Raw genomic sequence first — 21,037 nt, 5'->3', positions numbered from 1 at the left:
CTTTGGTTTTCTTTCTCTCCCTCTCTTTCTTTCATTCTGTCTCCCTGTCCTATCCCCCAGTCATGTCTGTCCCGTTTGTAGCAACTGAAAATAAAATAAATTCATAATTATAATAAAGGTCAATCAAATGGACCAATATGGCAAGGCCATGATGATCCACTTGGTAAAATAAATCCGCTTGGCATCTTTCTTGGCCTTAAGACAACAATTCTGATGGCCAAAGATCCAAACGGGACACAAAAAAACAAAAAAACAAAACAAAAAAAACAACATGATTTTAAATTAATGTCCAGACATTGCTCGACATTTGCAGACGTTACTCATCAGTTATTTCAGTGTGTTTGGAGAAGTGAATCAGCACCAATGAGTCACCTTGTTTTTACTTCCTATTGAACCTACAAGTACATTACTGAGTATGTTTTACACTCATGTACAAAAACATGCAATCATATTCCAAACAGTGTAATTATATAAAATTAAATAATACATATCTTTTATTTGGTGCTATATAAACAAAATTGAACTGAATTGAAATGAACTGTTTTAGCAACGTGGAAATATTTCCCATTGAGAAAAATACTTGAAGTGAACTTTAACTTTTTATTGTTTGGCTCTTATTTTACTCGACATTTGTTGTGAGAGCTCAGCCAAAAATTCTTCCATCAGTTGTTATAATATTCCGTGAAATATGGACTACACATGGACTTTACATACATTAAATACATCTAAATAGAAGTCAGTCTGATAAAAATGGGCAGAAATGAACACTTCTAAAGTGGAGCATTATGTTTGCTTTCGGTCAAATGTGATGAATGTTTATGTGATCTTCATGAGTGTTTGTTGTTGGACTGTAATGACTGCAGGAAATGGGGGGATAATAGAATGGCCACTATTTTTAATAGTTTTTTTTCCTTGAACTGTCTGCTAATTGTGCCCCCCCTCCACCAACCCCACAGCGACGCCCAACCCACTGGCCAATCCTAAAGTTCAGGCGAGGCTCGGGTCGTCCTTCCTACGCCGAGGTGGAAGCTCCTGGTCAGGACCGAGACAGCATCGTGGTCATCGATCCCAAAAAGTGTTTTGTGATTTCCGACAGACGAGAGAGCGAACAGAAAGAAGGATTCGTCATTCCTGATCAGAGGGAGCGCTTCCTAAGTTCAGAGAGCTCCTGACCAAAACTACAAATCCCACCATCCTTTGGGAAAGATCTGGTTCTCGATGGACGTCTTCTTCCTTTTTCAGATGCTACAGTTTATTTGTATTTAGCTGTTGCACTTTAAGGACAACAGCTGAGTACACAGAAACACAAAAACACCAAACCTCTATGAGGAAAGTGTTACGATTATGTTTATGCACCAGTTTTACCTCCTGTTTGTATCCATTTGGCCAGCCACAGCACTTTTATGAAGCATAAAGGACAAAATAATGAGTTTACGCTGCTCAGGTCATCCGCTCATTTTTACCACAGCTCCACAGAGAGCGCGAGGTGATGCTGCTGAATGGTTTAAACCACCTCTCAAAGACGGCCTTTATTTTCCACAGCTGTCCTTCCCACACCTTCACAAAGAGGAATGTCATATTTGAGTGTCATTTCCTCATCTCAAAATTACAGACTAAATTCCTCACCGTTACACCCACATCCACCTGAGGTGGAAAACAGGATGCACAGTGTTTTCAGCCCTGTGTAACATTTGCACACTGCAGCAACTTTGGCTTATTTCTCTTTATTTTCTATATTTAAAAGGCAGAAAACAACATTTACTGATTGCTTTGCAGATATGTACACTTCAACATACACACTTAAATAAAATACAGGTATACATTGTAAGTTGTTTAAATTTATATTAACTGTAGACATAAAGCAGTATCACAACATTTCTCTAACATGCTATAACTGCTCCTGTGTAAATGTAATCACTGTATTTTCTATATAATGTACAGTGTAAATTGCAGGTTTTATCCAGTAACAGCAGTGAAATGAAGACTGAAACATTTTCTAAATAAAACATTAAGACTTTTTTACACCTGATGTTTAATCATTTCAGATTGCTGTTTCATTGTTTGGGGAATTAAAAAGTAAATGATTGATTTTTTTTAACAGTGATCAGTGCTGATAGAAATCTGCTGGATGTATCTGATAGAATGATGCAAATCAACTATTTCCTGCATTATTTGTACATCTCATATTACACATACAGTACTAAAGTCTTATGGTATATGATTTGAGGCGTGAGTAGTTTAAAATTAAATTAAGGCAAATGGTGTCTAGATGGATTGTTTAAGACTGGCCTGTAGGCTGCAGTGTAGCAAGGTCAAGGCACTGATGTGTTGGAGGTACTACAGACGTTCTTGTCCGGTGACTTATTTGTCTTTGTACTCTAAAGCAGAATGAAAGAAAATGAGGAGAAAGACACATTAATTTGTAACCCAGGTACTGCTATAAAAGAGCAACTGCATACATAAATTGGCTTGTGTTACAAAAATATTTTGAATAGAAAAATACACATTAAAAGACCTTTCGGTGTACCTAACCTGGACCCCTAATCCCTAACCCCCCTCCCCATTTGATTCAGTGTCACTGACACAAACTGAGTAGCAATTCTTGCTTCACCTATGCTTTTCCTGGCATGACACGTAATGAATTGCAAAACTTATATAATGTATAATTAATGCATATTATTTAGTATGCAATGAATGTAAAGTCCACGATGCCCCACAACAAGTGGAAATCCTGCTACAACCACTAACATTTTGCAGTATCCAAGCAAGAAACCATCTGCACAGCTATGCTCCTGGGGGAGGGTCAAATATCAAATTCATGAAGAAAAAATATGTCCTGTACTGGACATAAATTTGAATATTGTCTAAAAGCAGCTGCATGATGCAGTGAAATAAAAGAATATGATTTGGAAAACAGGGAAGATGAAAAGTTATAAAATAAATAGATATCACTGCAGTACTCCTAGAAAATACTCTACGTAAATGCTGTAATTTTGCATTTAGCTGATATTGGGTCAATAAAAACTAACAAGTCACATATTACATCATAGATATAAGTTCATTATGAATAACTAAAACACTTCATGTCTTTGTTTGTTTTTACATAAACCATATGAAGTGAAATAAAGTATTTCAAATTCTACTGTTTGAAGTAAGACAGTGTTTCTCCACCTTTCACGGGGGGTGCAGGTAATCGCCTTCTCATCTGTCTCGAGGAGTCGAGGGTGACGGGCTGCAGGGAGATGCATGTGAGAAATAGTTTTGTGTGCACGTGCAAAGTTTGACTTCCTGTTCTGATGGACTCACTGCAGTGTGTTAGTGTAAACAGATACTGTACCATAACTGGAATAGTCCTGCTCTTGATCAAGCGCGACTGTGTGTCCACATTGAGACCGGCATTCTTCAGAGCAGCGATCCTTGCTGAGATGTCACAGATCTACAGCAGACGCAGAGAAAGGATTAAAATGATTTTGTGTTTTTAACAAACAAAACAGCACTGTTCAATATTTGAATTGTTTTTCATTTTAATCTGTTGGTGTAATTTTTATGTTTTTACAGCCAAATCTTTTTTTAAAGGAAATACCGTCCAAATATCTGTCCATCAAAATCTCTCCTTCTATTTACATATTTTACTAGAAATCTAACCTCGACCTACCTGCAGTTCAGATTGTTGTACCTTGGCAGCTGCTGCTGCCACCTGCTCCTCCAGGAAGGACAACTCCATGTCAGACGTGGAGCTGCAGATTCCCCGGGCACACTCCTCCAGGTCACTCAGCTCAGCCTCCAGACTGTACACTGATCCTGCTGCCACGTACACCTTCAGCACATTTAAAAAATCAAGTTTAAGTGTTTTTGAAACCTGCGTTCGTTCGAATTTTATTTCTCTAAAACTAAAATTGCACAAAACAGGAAATAGCAGCTTGCAGTGATGGAACAAGGATAAGTGAAATAAGCAGTTATTTTGGAGATTTTGCTGCATCTTAGTTGGCTAAAAGTATTTATATCCTGGGTAATGTTAGGTATATATTAGATTACAAGGCAATGCGAATATTATATTTTTCATTGTTTCTACCCTATCTGAGCTATTGTGTTGAAGTATGGGGAAATACATATGTGACTAATATGAAACCATTATACTTATTACAGAAGAGAGCACTTCGAATTATGCATAATGTTAAATATAGAGAACACACTAATAGTTTGTTTATAAAATCTAAATTATTAAAACTAGACGATATAGTGAAATTACAGACATTAACTATTATGTTTAGGGCAAAAAATAAAACACTACCTCTTAAGTTACAAAGTTTATTTGTATTGTGTTCAGAAAATGGGGACATTATAGGAAGTTTTATTTTAAGCACCGGTTTGCTTGAACCACACAAAGCCAAATGTGTCCAGCAGTCATAGGCATAAGAAACTGGAATTCTCTCCATGATCATTTTAAGGGTTGCACAAATGTTTCTCAATTTAAAATCTGCTACAAGAATAAAATGATAAACCGATATGAAGAAGCTGAAAATAACAGAAATTGTAGAAAGAATGATCCTTTTAGTTTGATATTTAGTGGTATTGCTCATTGTTGAGTATATTGTTCTGTTTGTTTTGTTGTGTTGTGTTGTGTGCAGAATAGTGTCAGAGTGTATTTTTGGCTGTAAGTGCCTACTTGTATTATCACAGATAGGGGGCAGGTGTCAATAAGAATTTATTCTTCTTCCTGCTCCTTTTCATGTTACTTTAATTGAAAGGAAGGTTGTGTATAGGAAATGAATTACTGCTGTACCATGTGTGAAACAAAATAAAAAAACTAAAAAAACCAACAATGCATGATGGAATAACAGCTACATTAACCACAATTTTTATGTGTTAATTACTTGATGGACTCAACTGAAAACTATTAAAAATAATGATTTTAATAAATTATCTCAACAGCAAGTGAAAATCTCGTGAATAAAGTGAAACTATTAAAACAAGCTGTCACGTCACTGAGTTATTGAGAGAGAAATTGAAGCAGGGTAAATGTGAGGGGAAAAGGAAGCAGCCAAAGTAACTTATTATTCAGTTGGCTTTGTTTCTTTTTAATGTTTGTTGAAAGATTTATGGTAATATTTAATTATACTTAGCGGATCCTTTTAAAGCCTAAATTAAAATGCTGCATCTTCAAAACAAGAGCTAACCGTGCTACATGTGATGTAGAATATCTTTAAACTGAACTCACGTTTTCCTCCAGTCTGGAGAACTGCTGGTCCAGTTTTTTGGGGTCAGTGTTCGGGGGCAGGGAGGTGGATGGGGGTGGGGTGTTTTCTCCTCCCTCCACACCCTGCAGCAGGTCTTCAGTGGCGTTCAGCACCTTCAGCATCTCAGTAGTGATGCTGCGCAGGGACACGGCTGAGTATCTCTACAGCACACAAACAGAGACGGGTGTTACTCTAAATACTGACATCTCCTGGCAGTGTGATTAAGGATACCTTTATTTTCATTTAAATTAGAAAAACAAGTAAGAGTGCAATAGAACAACTGTTCAGACCCAGGTGAATTCAGTGTGAAGGATTTTAAAGCTTGCAGTTTGAATTTCCTCCACATCCTGATGTTTTTTAGGTCATACTGGGATATTAACGCTCTTACGTTAGCCTGGACTCAGATTAATGAAATGCAGTGCCACTCCACTTACTGCTCTAAATAAAGTTCAAAATAAAAACATCAAGATGCATGAATGAATTCAAATGCATTTCAGGAGGAGGGACTTCAGTCACAGTGGATGGTAATCAGCTATAAAAGCTAGTAAATCATTAATATTATGGATTTTCTTTTTTGGGGGGGGTAACATTGATGACGTGTTGAAAAATAAGTTATGCATGACAAACATGGAAAAATATTAAAAAACAAAAACTAATCTGAGTACCCGTCTTCAACCAAAACAAAGTTCATTCTCACCTGCTCCAACAGAGTCGACATAAACTCTATTGTTTTGTAAAGCTCCATGTCTCTACCCTACAGCTCACACAGCGCAGGAGGAAACGAAGCACACAGAGGAGAAAGAAGCATCAGACAGAAGTTAGTTGCATTCAAAACAAATGATTTTAGGGAGTTTGCACTGGACTTTAAAGTGATATACTGCAAGTAAAGGAGACACAGGAGAACCTAAACTCGTAGAGAGCGCTACTGGGGTGTCGGCTCTTACAGCTCTATCATAAACTCTGCATTTCGCATCGTCAGTATTGTTTTATTATGTTATTATAATCTAGTCCAATACAGCAGGAAGCACTATAAGCTGTAATAACACAAATCAAGACTTCTTCTGTAATCAAACTCTTAAAGGGGGCAAAGTTTGTAAATGAAATTTTAGCACAGGCCTGTTGGACTGAATATAAACACCTGAGCTCAAATGAACGGAAAACTTTTAGGAAGTGAGAGGAAAACAGCGATGAAGCAGGAAGTTATGAAAAGCAGGTTTACACAAACGTTTGTTTTCTTTACGGCAGACAGAAAATAGAATAAAGGTTTGGCCAGCCAGGAATTAATCGGGGACCCTCTGGCAAATAAAACACACCATGCAGACTCATTAGCACGATTATACATTCTTTGGAGGGTCTTTAATAAATCTGGTTATTGGGACAGACTATGTCTGATGCAGGATTATGTGTAATCCTGTGGCACTGATAGAAATAATGAATCCTGTGTTTTATTTCTTATGAACTGACCTTTTCATTTGTAACTGGTGAAATGTGCATGTGTGTGTTTGTTTTGTTCTAAGGTGCATAGGCTCACTTTACCCAGCAGAGTGTTAGTAGGAAATAAGTGTCAGAAAAAAGCTTCTGAAATGGTCTCACAGCTTGAGTGCTTACATTCTGAATCTCCTCTGCTGACAGTAAACCCTCGGGCAGAGACAAAGTGCTGCTTTCTTCCATGATGTCTGCACTTTTGTCTTTGACTTCCTTCATGTCTGTCTTCTCCACGTCTGCAGTATCTCCCCATGTCTCCAGTGCTTGCCGCTCTGCTGCCAGACTTTCTCTTCCATCCTCTTTTTCCTCCGTGTCCTCTTCTGTTCTTTCACACATCAGGGTAGCTTCACTTGTCTCAAATGTCTTGGTAAATGTCAAAGCTGCAGGTTTTTCTTTAACCAAACTTTTTTCACTTTCTTTCTGCTCATTTACATCTCTGCCTGCCTTGTCTGTGTTCTCCCGTTTTGCAGAAATATCTCCTTCAGTTTCCTCACTTCTATTTTCCTCGGGATGTTTTCTCACCTCTGACTCAGACCTCTGGTGGCCTCTTTGACTTTGAGACTCCTTTGAAAGATGTCCCGTCTCCTCTGAAGCGTCTGTGCTTTGTCCAACCTTTTCTCCTTTCTCTCCTCCTTGATCACTGCTTTCATCTTCATCCTTTAGCTCTTTGTTTCTTCCTCCGACATTATCCATTATTGGTTCTACGTCCATGTCGCCCAAAGTCATTAACAACATGCTGCTGATTATTCTGTCGAATTCTTCATCGCTGTCCTCTAAAGATTGTCTCTTTTTCTCGCTTTCTTTGCTTTCTTTCTGAAACTTGTCTTCTCTGTCTTGGTCGGGCCACTTTGCCTCAAGCCAATTCTTTTGCTGTATGTCGCTTCCCTGTGCTTCCACCCCTGTTTTTAAGTTAATCTCTTGTCTTTTCTCTGAGTCGTTTTCACTCTCATTTCCTTTGAAAACTTCTACTTTTTCAGTGCCTAAGTGCCCCTTGGCTATTGTTTCATCCACTGTTACCCTCTCCACCGTGCAATCTTTATTTTCCGCTCTCTCATTTTCCTCATGCTGGACAGCCTCGACTTGTATCTGATTGTAAAAAGCATCCTCATGTATTACTTTTCCATCCCTGCCCTCTCTCATTGTTTTCTCAGTATCAGCCATTAACTCAAACATGTTCACGTCCAGGTCTCCAATGGTCTCTGTCCTCTCCCTATCTGCTCTCTCCCAAAGCTCTTCCATCTCAATGCTGTTCTCAGTTTCTCCTTGTTTCATCTCCTCCTCCATTTCTCCCTCATTCTCTCCAATTCTATCCAGCTCATCCTCAGTGGAAGAAAACTGAGAAGCCCTCACTAAACTGACCAAATCGCGTAGCTGTGCTGCTTCCTCTGCTGGCAGTTTCCACAGAGACTCTTCGTCCATCGTCTCGTCTCCTTCTCTGCTCACTCTGTCCAACTCGTCCTCTGTAGATGAAAACTCGGAGGCACTGACTTGATTAACTAATCTACACACTTTCACCACCAGCTCCTCCTCGTCCTCGTCCTCGTCCTCTTCCTCTCCCTTTTCCTTTTCTTCTATGCCAACTTTGTCCAGCTCGTCCTCTGTGGATGAGAACTGTGAAGCTCTGACTTGTTTTTCCAACTGACATATTTTGTAAGTCAGTCCTTTTGGCTTTTTCTCATCTTGCTCTTTATCTTCCTCCTCCATATCTTCATCGTTCTCTCTTTCCCACTCTCCTTCACTTCTGCCGAGGTTATCTTCAGTAGACGAAAAGTATGAGAGTCTGGACTGTGCAACAAGCCTGTAAAATCTGTATTTCATCTCTTCATCCATTTCTTTCTCTTCCTCATCCTCCATTCTCCTTTCATCCAAATCGATCTCCATTTTCCACAGCCTCTCATCTTCCTCCTCTACATCCGTACTTTCTTGAGTCCTTTTCTTCGTCTGTCCATCATCTCCGTCTTCATCAAGCTTTTCATTTCTTGTGGTCGAGTCAGAAACTCGTGCCGCTTGCTGCTGCAGACTTAACTGAAGCTCCTCGTCCACTGGATTGGATTTATTTACAGTGATGTTACCCTCAGAGTCAAACGGTTCAGGGGTGGTGGCTTCAGACGTCAGAGTGTCAGAGGTCACATCATCAGAAGGATGTGGTGGGACGTTGTCATTTTGATTTAAATCCTGCAAACAGAAAGAGTGTTTGACTTAGAAAATATAAATTTATTATATTGACCATTGCTATTATTTGTGAAGTGGGTTTGTTGTCTTGAAAAACAGAGACTTGACTGATTGATTTATCAGTTAACTGAGTAATCATCTCATTTCTTTATCGTCATAGCTCCATGCAAACAACTGCAGAAATTAGACAAGTTTCAGAGCAAAAGCTGGCAGCTTTGCATGTTTAAAGGTCCTTGAATGACTCAGCTGGATAGTCCAGTGTCCTTTCATCTGTATTTCTTTCTTACCGACACAGGAGAAGAAGCCACCGTTTCTTTTTTACTCTTTCTCCTCTTCCGTGACTTCCTCATTTTTGTCACCTTCGTCTCTCCCTGATTCCCTCCTGCTCCCTCCAGGTTAAAGTTCACATCGATGATGTTTGTCCTGTGGGATGACGAAGGTCTGATGATCTCTGCCGGCACCTTCCGCTTTAAGAGAGCCATGAGAGGTTTTTTAGGCTTCCAGTTCCCCTCAGAGTCTGAAAACAGACCATCTTGGCTGCCTCGCTCGCCCGTTAGTGCCGATGGGATGCTGTCGCCGGCGTCAGGCAGGTGAAAGTTAGAGTCCGTCATCTTCCTGTGGATCTCCTTGAGGACGGCACCCCAGGAGCTGTCAGGCTCTGGTCTGCTTTCGTTGTCTGAGCCCAGACCTTCGTAGGCTGACACCACTCCGGACTCCCTCTCCAAAGCGCTGTAGACCAGGCTCTTCCTTTTAGTGAGTAGGCTGGGACGAGACAGCTGGGCGCTCTGCAGGGCAATCCAGTTCCCATCAGGGCTCTTCAGCACTGCGGACACACCGACGCATAGACGCATTTACACAGACATGCACATACACACACAAGGACGCAGATATCACGCAGAGAAGCAGGGAGCAGTGTGCCAAATGAGGCATATAACGATGCAACAAAAACACCCACACAAGTATTACCTACCACACCTTTAACTAGAACTGAGAGCGTGACATTACAGCTAGCAGTTCCCCAACAAGGCAGAGAGAATTTGGATATGAAGCCAGTTTGTATGAAAACTTTGAAAAGAGATAAAGTATGAAAAAAAAAATGCTGATGCAAATGTGGACCGTTCTCCTTAAAATTGGGAGACTGTAGCATTGTTTACCTGTCACTTAAATCATGTTGTTCCAGTTACAGGAGCACGCATGTTGTGTATATCATATGTAATGAACCTGTTCCAACTTTTTATGGTAATACATTCAATCATAAACACTGTGAGGAGAAAAATATACATAAAATAATCCAATTTACAACTGTGAGTTTAACATACTTGTTGAGTTTTTGAGGATCTTACCAGCGTTATCCAGCCGGTCTACACTCTTCCAAGCCGACCCAGCTCCTTCCTTCTGTAATGTCTGCGGGGAGTCTTCTATAAGGCCCGGAAGGTCATTGTCCAACAGTGAGAAAGCAGATTGTGACCTCTGGGGAAAAAGATAAAAGTCATTGCAAAATTAGAAAAAAATCGTTTGGTGATATTTGAATTGATCTTTTATTTCTATAAACTGATGATAATATAAAGGTTCCTTGTTGAATAGTTCAACCAGCAGAGGTCAGCATGTGGAAACAGAAATGATCATGTCATCCTTTGTTTCAGTGAAAGAAGAACTGATGACTTACTGTTCAGCTGCTTCTGATGTGCGTGTGAAGAAGAACCTAAAGGTCCAGCAACATTTATCATATGAAGAACAACCTTTTTACTTGACTAACTCATTTTGGCCCATGGCCTTCATCAGGATCATCACAGAACAGACTCTAAGTACCAAATATTCTTTTTTTAAAAAACACAGCCTGGGTGGTACCAACAAAAGAGATTTTTAAATGTAACTTGTTCTTCATACTACATGTGCTCCTGGAGCTTTAACGTCTTCTAAGCAAACTGGTTTACTCATTAAGAATAAATACAAATACATTACTTGAGTTATTTCCCACCAATTATTCACAAAGGTAAAGTTATTGGATCACAAAACGTGTTTCTGATTTATTTATTTTTACCCAGAGGCTTGGTTGATGTTTCTGTGAGCTGGACGCTTGATCAGAGGGGGACTGATGTTGATGATGAAGGTCAGGGTTGCGTTCAAGGGCCAAGTCGTGATCATATTCTGCTCTCATCTCAGCCAAAGTCTTTCTCCTACTAATGATCTTACATAAACAGAGACTAGGATTAGTGCTGCAAACAGCTCAGTACTCTGCAGATGAAAAAATAAATAAAATTAAATAATTAACTCCTTTCTAATACTGGAAGGTTTGAAGAGGCCTTCACATGCTAAATTATTGTTCTTATGTTTTTTACTTTTTGCACAATGGTTTTGGCCAGTTCCTCAGTGAGCTCTCCTCTGTGCTCCCGCAGATAGCGTGCTTCATTCTGCTTCTCCTGTTGTAAACACAAATAAAAAAGCTATTCATCGCCGTAAACAAACACTCTAAGCTGATTACTCCTCTGAATATACACTGCAATATACATGTTTGCTGTGCTAAAGCTTTAGCATACTTTGAGAGATTAGTAAGAAGTAAATCTTTTCTAACATAACTGTGTTTTTAAAGACGCAGCAGCATCAGAAATCTAAGTTAGAAAGGTCAAGTGATGAATTAAACCAAAATAATTCCCCCTATATGAAAAAGTATAACATTTTAAAGGCTAGCATGTTACTGGGGTTTCTTGTGAATGAGCAAATCGTTTTCAGTTGAGTTAAAAAGGTATGCAGATATTAGATGAACTTTGTTTAAGAAAATACTTTCAACCTGCATTCTTTGAAAAGACCAACAGGGGGCGCTGACTATGGTTGAAACAAAGAAATTTAGGAAAAATGTCCTTTCAGCTATGACCTCTTTAACGACCCAACCTCATGGCTTTATGGTCGTACATACTGGGTTCAAGGCTTACTGAATACAATTTTTTAAATTATGATTCAAGTTAGAAAAGAAAAGAATGCGGTGGCAGTCCCTCCTTGTGATTGACAAGTTATAACCATTCAAGGGTCACTCAGCCAAAACACATCAGCAAAAGCATTCAGATCGAGGATTCACATCATGACCTCCTCGGGTTATTTCATGGAGTGGCCACATTTTACATACAGCTATGAGCAAAGATAGCAATCGCCCTGCCATTGTCTTATACTGTAGTATTAAACCATCTGAGTTTTGGACTGAAGCATAATCCTGATGGTTTAACTTAATCTGACTGAAAGAAAATAAAAAAACAGAATAGTCAGATTAAAAAGAAACTTCATGTAAGGTCTCTAGAGGCTATTTATCAAAGTGCAGATTGAGGATAATCTCCAACATAATGTAGCATTTCCAGTAGAAGACTGTATGGGTGGATAAAGGTTCGAACAATGAGCAACTATTTGTATGAGAGGAAAAACATGAATAACCTGATTGGAAGTGTCAAATTCAGCCTTGGAAATGGCCTCGTCTATGGCCTCCTCTGCCACCCGCCTGGCCACAGTGAGCGTCTCCGCCATGCTGTGCTCTAAATGCGAAAATAACAATCACGTGTTTTGTTGTTATTTGAAGGACTTTTGGATCAAACAATTGTTTACATTGTTTACTCTGCAAAATTTTATAAAGAAGGAGCAGTTTTCAGTTCAGTTCACTTTTAAAGACATGCATCTGTCTGCATTCAGTCCCAGTTTCTGCAGACTGAGACATGACCACCAGCCCAAAGCAGCTTTTCATTCATGTTTGCCGTCACTCATCCTGTTAGCGCAGTGAACTATGCGCGTGATGACAAATGAGAGCAAGGCAGGACACAGAAGAGAACAGACTGACATGGTTGTTTGAGATGCAACTAGGAACCTGCGCCAAAAGATTACAGCTAAGATCATAAAACTACTCAATTCTTCTGCTATAAAGCATTACATGAAAGTCAGCATGGGAACAAATATGGATTCATGTGGAATCATGAGAGGATTATGTTTGACCTGGATATTGGGAAATATCTTTTTCTTGTTGAAATTCACTTTAACAGGAAATGGATGACCAATCAGGAGAAAAAGGCCAAATGTTCGAGTAGCCAAATCTGATGTATGGCAAATAGATGGTGAGCATTTCACTGACCGATTTAGGTAAAAGATGGAAAAGCTCTCACATTCGACTGCAAATACTCTCATATTGGTGAAGGTTCTCAAATATTTGCTGTCTGGGTCTGTCTGCAGCAATGAGACCAACCCAGTTGCAATGGGTGTCTTTGCAATACAATGCCAACGAGTTGTATTCTTATAGTATATAAACACAAAGTTGCCAAGCGCCGTTTTTCCATTAAATTTCTGGATTTCTGGCCTGGCTGGAACTTCATTATTATCATGGAGCTAAATGAATAAAACATGTAGCACCATAACACCTCTGTTTAAGCTATTAAATTCACTCCATAAGAGATTAAATCAAGAAACATAAAATTAATAGGCCTAAAACTGAGGAAGGGCTAAAAAAATAAGCCAACATTGCAATACAATACATATTGGTTTTTTGCAGAGTAACACAAGATGATCATCTGAACTGTGTTAAGTTAACAAAATCCACCTTTGTGCATCTTAATACTCTTCGCAAGAAAGCAAATATTTCCCTGCAAACCCAAATTCAGCTTTCTTATCTTCAATATAAAAGTTGATGTTATAATATTGTGCTGCAGATTGTTAAATTTGGACTTGCCCAACCTCAAAAATTGAGGAAAACAGAGCTACGCTGGGACTTAAAGTCCAAGTGTATGCATGTGTAATTACAACAGCAGGTGTACAGTACAATCAAGCATCAGTGAAGTCATAATTAAATGTGTCTGCACCTTCAGTTTGTCTGTAAAACGTTGAGTCGCTCCCGCAGACGCTGTCCTCATTGCAGATGCTCTCCTCATAGGCGCTGCCCTCTGCAGACACACACATGCTTACATGAACGTGAAAAGACTTCCACGTGGGATTAACCTTTTTATCCTGGAACCTGATCACGGGAATAACCTTTAAATAAGATGAAGCATTAAAGAGATGAAGGAGCATCTTTTTGGTCACTGTCATTTTTTAAATTGCGTTATGGAAACTACATTTGTGCAATTATGAGAATTAATTTTGATATTTTATTATGACAAGAACAGTTTTCATTGCAAATACCTAAACCTCAGCTGTGCTGACTCCAGTGAAATGTTCTTTCCTGTATGAGAGCTTAATTTTTGATTTATTAAGTGTAAGTTTTGATAAAAATGACACTCTACCATGTTTTTCGCTTGGTTTGATTACTTGTTTCCTCACTACATTTGCTGGTAATACATCTATGGTGTAAACAGATATAACTACACACACTTATCAACAGTATCTCTGACCGATATTTGAAATACATAATCTGATTTTAATGTCGGTAACTGCTCAGTAGAGAGCACTCAGTCACTCTCTACATAGTTTCCCCTTGCAGCTCTTGAGCTCTGAGCTCTTTTCACATCATTTAAATATTCATGCAACAATGCAGCCATTTGTGGTTATATAAGTGCATTAGTTTCCTCATGCATGGCATTACCAGCCGATCTGTGCACAGCAGGGCCCGGTTCAAGGGTACAGCTGAGTACACGGGGTCACTTCAATTCATTTAAAAGGCCAAAGAGCACCTAAGTAATATGAACTGTTCAGATTTTTTAAATGAAGCAAGCACTTTACTCCACTGGTTAAAACTCCAGAGACAAGCTTGATGTGAAATATCCTGAAATAGAGACAACCTGAGGATTTTTTTTGTGTTTTATTTGCAGGAAAAGGGATTTTGTTCTAGTGACGCCTCGTGCATGTCTGCAGACATCTGTGTCATAACAGATGCATGCGATTAGAAGTATGACCAGAACAGCAGCTGGAGGTCACTGTAACCCTGAAGGCGCCATGAATCTCTCGGGAAGGCGAGCTGACAGAGGCATGCATGAGAATATGAACTCTGCAGCAGAAAGTACTTCTCCCGTGTATCATGAATGGCAGAGTATATTCCAGTGATTTGAATAACATTAACCTACATCTATTCTACCTTTAGATCTTACAGAAATCCAATAAATTCCTTTAACCACAACTTCCAATGAATTTATGAATTCCTTCAAAGGTAAAACTGAAACCATTAGAGAGAAAACATTTCTAACCACCTTACAGACTCATTATTATATACAGCTACTTTCAGTACTACTAATATTTACTTAACTTCAATATACACTTCCTCCAAACCATCAACGTGTCTTTTAGACCCTATTCCTGCAAAACTGCTCAGAGAAGTCCTACCATTATTAATTTTTCAATCGTATGATTAATCTACACATTATATATTAAACCCTCATTTAAAAAGCCATCACTCGACCCGGCTGTCAACTGGTCTAATTATAGGCCAATCTCAAACCATCCTTTTATCATTTTCTTGAAAGAGTATTTGTTAAACAGCTAACTGATCAAAGAGTTATTGTTAATTTCTCTTCCATGGTGTGTTTTGTCCTGTGTTCGTCTAATCACTTTCAACCGCTAGCGGAAGATTTAGCCCAGTTCTGCCAGGTTTCTTCCTGTTTAAAGGGAGTTTTTCCTTCCCACTGTTGCTAAGTGCTTGGCCATAGGTAGTCATCTGTTTGCTGGGGCTGATTTGGAGCTATGTAAATAAAAGTTAATTGAAATTGAATTAAAATGAAAATTAAATCAGTACTAAAGCTAACCTATTATTTTACAGTCTTAGATATCTTTAACGTGCTAGCAGGGCTTAGAGCTAAATGCTAAAGCTAGCAGAATCCTAATCATCATCATTATGCCCACAATGTTTTTTGACTTGTTAGCATGCTTATATAAGTAATCTTTAACACTGAGGATGCCATTTGTTCTCCATGTTTACAGCAGCAAATTAATAAACTGAACAAGTTTAAAAAAAAAAGTGATGTCACACCAAAATTACAACAACAGTTGTAAAGATTTGTAGATGTATTTATTTTATAATCATAGTTATCATCAGGATTTGACTGTTTGTGGAAAAAACATTACATTAGCCTTTAGGTAACGACTAGTTTCAGAATTCTCAAATGATGAATCACAACAGTAATCACTAGTTTAGATGATAATAAAACGCCTGTATGTCTGTACTATACAAAGCCTTGAGTAAATCATATATATGAGTTCGCCTCACTTCCTCTGCTCCTCAGGGCCACTTTGTTCCTTTGCGTCTCTGTTCAGAGGAGAATGTCTCCAGGCTTTGTTGAATCAGTGGACTGTGTTGAAAGGTCTTGAGGGGAAATGTTTCATTGCTGCACAAATCTCACGCAAGGTTCAGGATCACACAGCATTTAGTTCTCAAATGTCAGCTCCGCTAGTTCTGATGCTATTCATGTCATACGCATTATTCATATGCAAAGTAACATCATGAGTCACGCTTAGTCGATCGCATTTTGCAACTGGATGGAGAGTTTAGTTTTCAGTGCCGGTCTGTCATAAAAGTACAAAAACGGAAGAAACAGAGTGCTAAAGAGTGCGTGTGCAGAGAATAAAAAAAAGCTATACATCAGAGGAGCGATGGCCTAACGCCAGCCCACATCAGTCCTCCTCCCACCAGGGTCAGAGCTCTGCATCATCTGCAGCAGGTGACCTCTCCTCCACACAACACACATAATTCTCTGAAATCCCTTGTCGGTTCAATCAGATCATACTCTGAACCAGTGGCTCACAGATGCTCTGGTGCTTTGTCACTGACTAGACCTAGATGCCTGAGCATATGTCACTAGGAACACATTTATTCAAAGCTCTCTGTGTCTGAACCAAAACATTTTCAGTGTGACAGCTTCTCATTTAGCTGTGAAGACACAAAAAGCTTCTTCTACACTGACTTTGCTTTCATTAAAGAAAAGCTCAAAGCCTTTTTTTCTTACTGTCACTGAAGTAGAAACAGGTTAAAACTGAAAGATCTCGTGTAAAAACAAAACTTTTAGGAAAAGATATTGCAATGTTTGAAGTTCATAATGAACTTTTCAAAGAAAATCTTTTGAATCAAATTCCTCTGAGAACAAACTCCTCTAATCTAGAACCAGGTCCATCCCTAAAAAAGTAAAGGGCTAAAGAGCTGCCGTCTCAAAACAGCTGGACCCAACACTGATATTAGTCATCAGGGAGCGCGAGGTGCACTGTTCACAGATGATTTGCTGATGCAGTGCAAAGATTCTGTCTAGCATGACTTTCATCCCTCAGAAATTCAAGCCCACCACAAAGCTGTCGAATCAGTGAGATGTGCTGAAAGGTTTTTAGAGGAAATGTTTCATTGCTGCACAAATCTCACACAAGCTTCAGGATCACACATTACAAAGAAAAACTGACAAGAACCATAACTGGCCCTGCGCTAACATCAATTAAAGAACATCTACTGTCTGCAATACACATTACACCTATTAATAACAATAATTAAAGACTAGAGATTATAAATATAAAAACGTTGATCACTGCAGCTTTAAATTACACAAATTCTGAGGCCAAAAACAGAGGAAAACAAATTAAAAAGTGATCCACTGATTCGAGTTAACTTAAACTGTGCTTGTAACTGCACCGTCATGTTCACATCTACGTCTGTAAACACTTTTGAACAGTGGATCATAAAACCTGCACACATACAGCAGCACTGAGTCCCTGCTGAGTGAAGATATGAAAGAAGCAAACAAACATTAATAGACTTGAAGTGTAGCAACAGCCTGAGTGATTTGCCAAAGTAATGTGGGATGAAAGCCAAGAGCTTAATCCTGTTTCACCCTTTTCCCAAGTTCATGTTCTCCACTGCTTTGAGATATGAAACAGCAAAAATCAAGACAACTTTGAGCGAGTACACTAATTTCTCATCAGAGTAGATTCTCCCTACAGCAAGCTGTTATGAAACGAGCCAATCATATGTGAGGTTTTAGTGAAGTAAAAGCTGGGAACTGTTTCCTAACTGAGAATCTTAAGCATCTAACGCAGCAGAAGTAGTTTACCTGTTAGCTCTGAAAGCGCACTGTGTTCTGCCAGGTGCTTCCTGTAAAGAGTCTTCAGCACTTTGGCGCTGCCAAACCTCTTGAAGCGTTTCTTCACATTAGTGTAAAACCACTCCAGTGACTGTGTCTTCAACAACCTGAGAAAGAAATACACAAACATACAACTTAATTTAGATTAATATAGATTATGCTAATCACCCTACCAAATGTGAAGGAAATGTAGTTTTCTTCACATTTGTTATTATCCACAGATTTGTTATTATCCATGTTTTGGTCAAGCAACATTCAACCAGAATTTCAGTAACCAGGTCAAACACAAAAAAGCAAAACCATCAGTCAGTCCTGGTGCCAATCTACATCTGACTCACAGATGAACACAACCAGCTGCTGGCAGCTGTGCGGATTCATTTCCACTATGTCTCTCACATCAATAGCCAAAACGTCTCTGGAGTTACTTCATAAATCAGGAGGCTGAGAGAGACTCAGCAGGAGATGTTTAATCATTAGTAAAAGGTAGACAGGAGACACATAAGCGTCTCACTTTGATGTTTGCAAGACAGCATGAAATCACACGGGCCGGTTTACACTGAAGTTGGGTCGTCATGGGGGGTAATACAGTGACAACGCTGATTAAATAGCAGGATTGTCGCACTGATTTCATCTTACACTTTACCTAAAAAATAAGTGTTTTTAAAGCTGGAAGTGAGTTGGAAAAACACAGCAGCTGTTATCATTTGTGACGGGTAAGAAGTCACAGCCAACAAATCACAGTGACACTATCTGATCTGCACCAAGAAGGCAGCATTACAGAAACACTTCACACAAACTTAGCAGAGTCTTGCTGACGTAAAGTTAAGAAACAATCTGTAGATATGAAATCACTGTTTGGTTAACTGTGAAAAGTCTGAACCACCAATAAATCTAAATGTGAAGACGGTTGGGAGCAGTCCGGTGGTGCAGTAATTAGCACCGTCACAGCAAAAAGGTCCTGGGTTCAGATCTAGCCGGGATCTTTCTGTGTGGAGTTTGAATGTTCTGCCCATGTCTGCGTGGGTTTACTCCGACTTCCTCCCACAGTCCAAAACAAAACCTGTTAATGTTACACATCTCGTGGATACACTGTGCTGTTTTCTTTGTTTTACCTACTGTATCATATTAACTGGAGAAAACCCACACAATCATGTAAGGTCATGCAAACCCCAGACAGAAGGGCGTTTATGTACCCAAACCCAGAACACTGCTGCTGTGAACAGTATTTCAGCAGTGCTTTACTTAAATAAGTCAATGTGAAGAATTTGAAGATTTCTGTAGACCTATCAGTTAGTGAGGTCACATGAATTAGACTAATGTGAAAGTAACATGTTACTCTGCAGAATCTGAGTAAGTGTGCAGAAAATGTATCTCAACTACAACATTTACAAATAGTGACTGACTCTATGAAAAGTGTCTGTTTATAGCCTTGCATACTATAACTAAAATTGTTGTATGTAACATATGAAACATGGCTGTAAACAGACCCAGTATATGATCCAATGTGTGCATGATATTGTTAGTCTAGCTCAGTTACGTGCTGCATTATCTTCAAGTACATTTAAGATTGAAATTCCTATCACTGCTGCTTTTAAATTAACTGTATAATGACACGTTTATGTTTAATGAGGTACCCTCTGATTTCTGAGTGGTTGTAAGTGTGTGTACACAGCGAGTGCTTTGACAGGAAGCAGATGCAAAACATAAAATGTCACACATCATTACTGCACTTCTACAGGCTTTGTAAGGTGCCTCCTGGTGCAGACTAAGCAGCCAGGTTTTAACTACCAGCTACTGGCCACGATGCCTCACTGGAAAGAAAGAAGTACATCTACAAAGCACTATTACATTTTTATTACACTGCAGTTTTTTCTTTATTTTAAGTCTATTTGGATGTTCTACCTTTAGGTTCTCTGACAAATACTAAAGTTAACGTAGCACCTAAATACATCGTTTAATGCATGACTGGATATCTGCAGTCCCCGTTGACCCCACGGCTGATGCTATATTGAATGATCTGGAGGCAGGTGGCAGGTAGGTAAGCTTATCACAGTGATTCCTGACACCAGCGCATGTCATGGCTCTCTATTCTCATATTATCTACTTAATTGATTTTGAATGTCTGGGTCAGACAGCAGCACAACCCTGATCCACTGCATACAGGGTGGCATTTAAACCAGCAACTGCTTTACACATTTAAAATTTACATCTACAGTGTCTTTGAAGTTTCTGGAATATATTAAGGCTTTTAAAAAGGTGCCATTGTGAAGTATATAATGTAATCATTTAGCAGAAATCACAGGCTTTTAATTTGGACTCTGTGCAGCAGACGTGACCGGACATGGTCACTTCAGAGTTTGACTAGAGGCTGCAGAAATACATTCCCACTAAAACCCCATAAATCTGACAGTCTGTAACTTTCAAACACCAACAGTCTGAGGGTCAGACCTGCATGTTTAGAGGTGAGAGTAGTGGCTCCATTTTTTTTTCTTCTACATGCAATCACTTCTGATTAGGAGCCTGTCTAGAAATGTGTTCTCCACACATTTGAACGATTATCACGTCTCGACCTTTTTCATGATTGCTGCATTTTCAGCAGGCCTTACAAGACAGCATTCAATTTGTCATAGAAACTAGTTTTTTGCTTTGTACCCCTCAGCAATGAGAAAAACATATAACAAGCTCAGCCTCGTCCTTTTAAAAGAAAATGTCAACTCCTGAAATGTCAGCGTTTCATGAACAAAGGGAATTTTAATTATGACACACTTTCGATTTTAGCCATTAGGCTTTACAATCTGAGCAAACTGTAAAAAATATAAAATTACACAAAAATACAGTGAAGTAGAGCGTGTGGATTTAAAGTTCACATGCTTAATGGAGCGTTTCAGGATTTCTGTAACATTAAACAAACAAGTTGAGTTCGAGAAAAGACCTCTAAAGGGAAAATTTGGGAAAATGTCTTTGAAAATCCATTTTATGTTGCTGCACATCTCCCTACCTCTGTCATCTTGCATTAGTGCAAATGTTGGGGCCAAAGGAGACTTTATCCTGCACTGTATCTTAGTGTCTATGTTATGTGTAATAAGTGCTAAATCCATCTCTCCAACAGTGGAGTAAGACCTTAATAACCTT

At 39.1% G+C, this 21,037-nt stretch overlaps 2 protein-coding genes across 2 annotated transcripts in view; one reads left to right on the top strand and one right to left on the bottom strand.

Annotated features, from left to right (window-relative positions):
- Positions 1-1,235, top strand: part of LOC102195190 (plexin domain-containing protein 2-like) — an 11,146-nt gene extending 9,911 nt beyond the window's left edge. Inside the window, exon 14 of the mRNA XM_005729178.1 lies at positions 957-1,235. Coding sequence (XP_005729235.1) covers positions 957-1,172 — 216 coding nt within the window. The 3' untranslated portion in view covers positions 1,173-1,235. The remainder of the gene's footprint in view (positions 1-956) is intronic.
- Positions 1,236-1,714: 479 nt separating this feature from the next.
- LOC102211474 (interaptin-like) lies at positions 1,715-18,283 on the bottom strand. The gene is made up of 15 exons (XM_013909774.1): positions 18,240-18,283; positions 17,876-18,012; positions 13,721-13,801; positions 12,315-12,412; positions 11,234-11,314; positions 10,936-11,082; positions 10,238-10,364; positions 9,182-9,717; positions 6,846-8,897; positions 5,935-5,991; positions 5,219-5,398; positions 3,656-3,817; positions 3,338-3,436; positions 3,172-3,232; positions 1,715-2,378 (listed from the first exon to the last, which is right to left on the bottom strand). The coding sequence occupies exons 1-15, from the start codon at positions 18,281-18,283 to the stop codon at positions 2,362-2,364; spliced, it is 3,879 nt and encodes a 1,292-aa protein (XP_013765228.1). The 3' UTR covers positions 1,715-2,361.
- Positions 18,284-21,037: the final 2,754 nt, after the last annotated feature.

This window comes from Pundamilia nyererei, unplaced genomic scaffold (assembly GCF_000239375.1).
Source record: "Pundamilia nyererei isolate P.nyererei 1_Seehausen unplaced genomic scaffold, PunNye1.0 scaffold00031, whole genome shotgun sequence".
Taxonomy (NCBI): Eukaryota; Metazoa; Chordata; class Actinopteri; order Cichliformes; family Cichlidae; genus Pundamilia; species Pundamilia nyererei.
The sequence above is the reverse complement of the archived record's forward strand: the minus strand, read 5'-3'. Positions and strand labels throughout refer to the sequence as shown.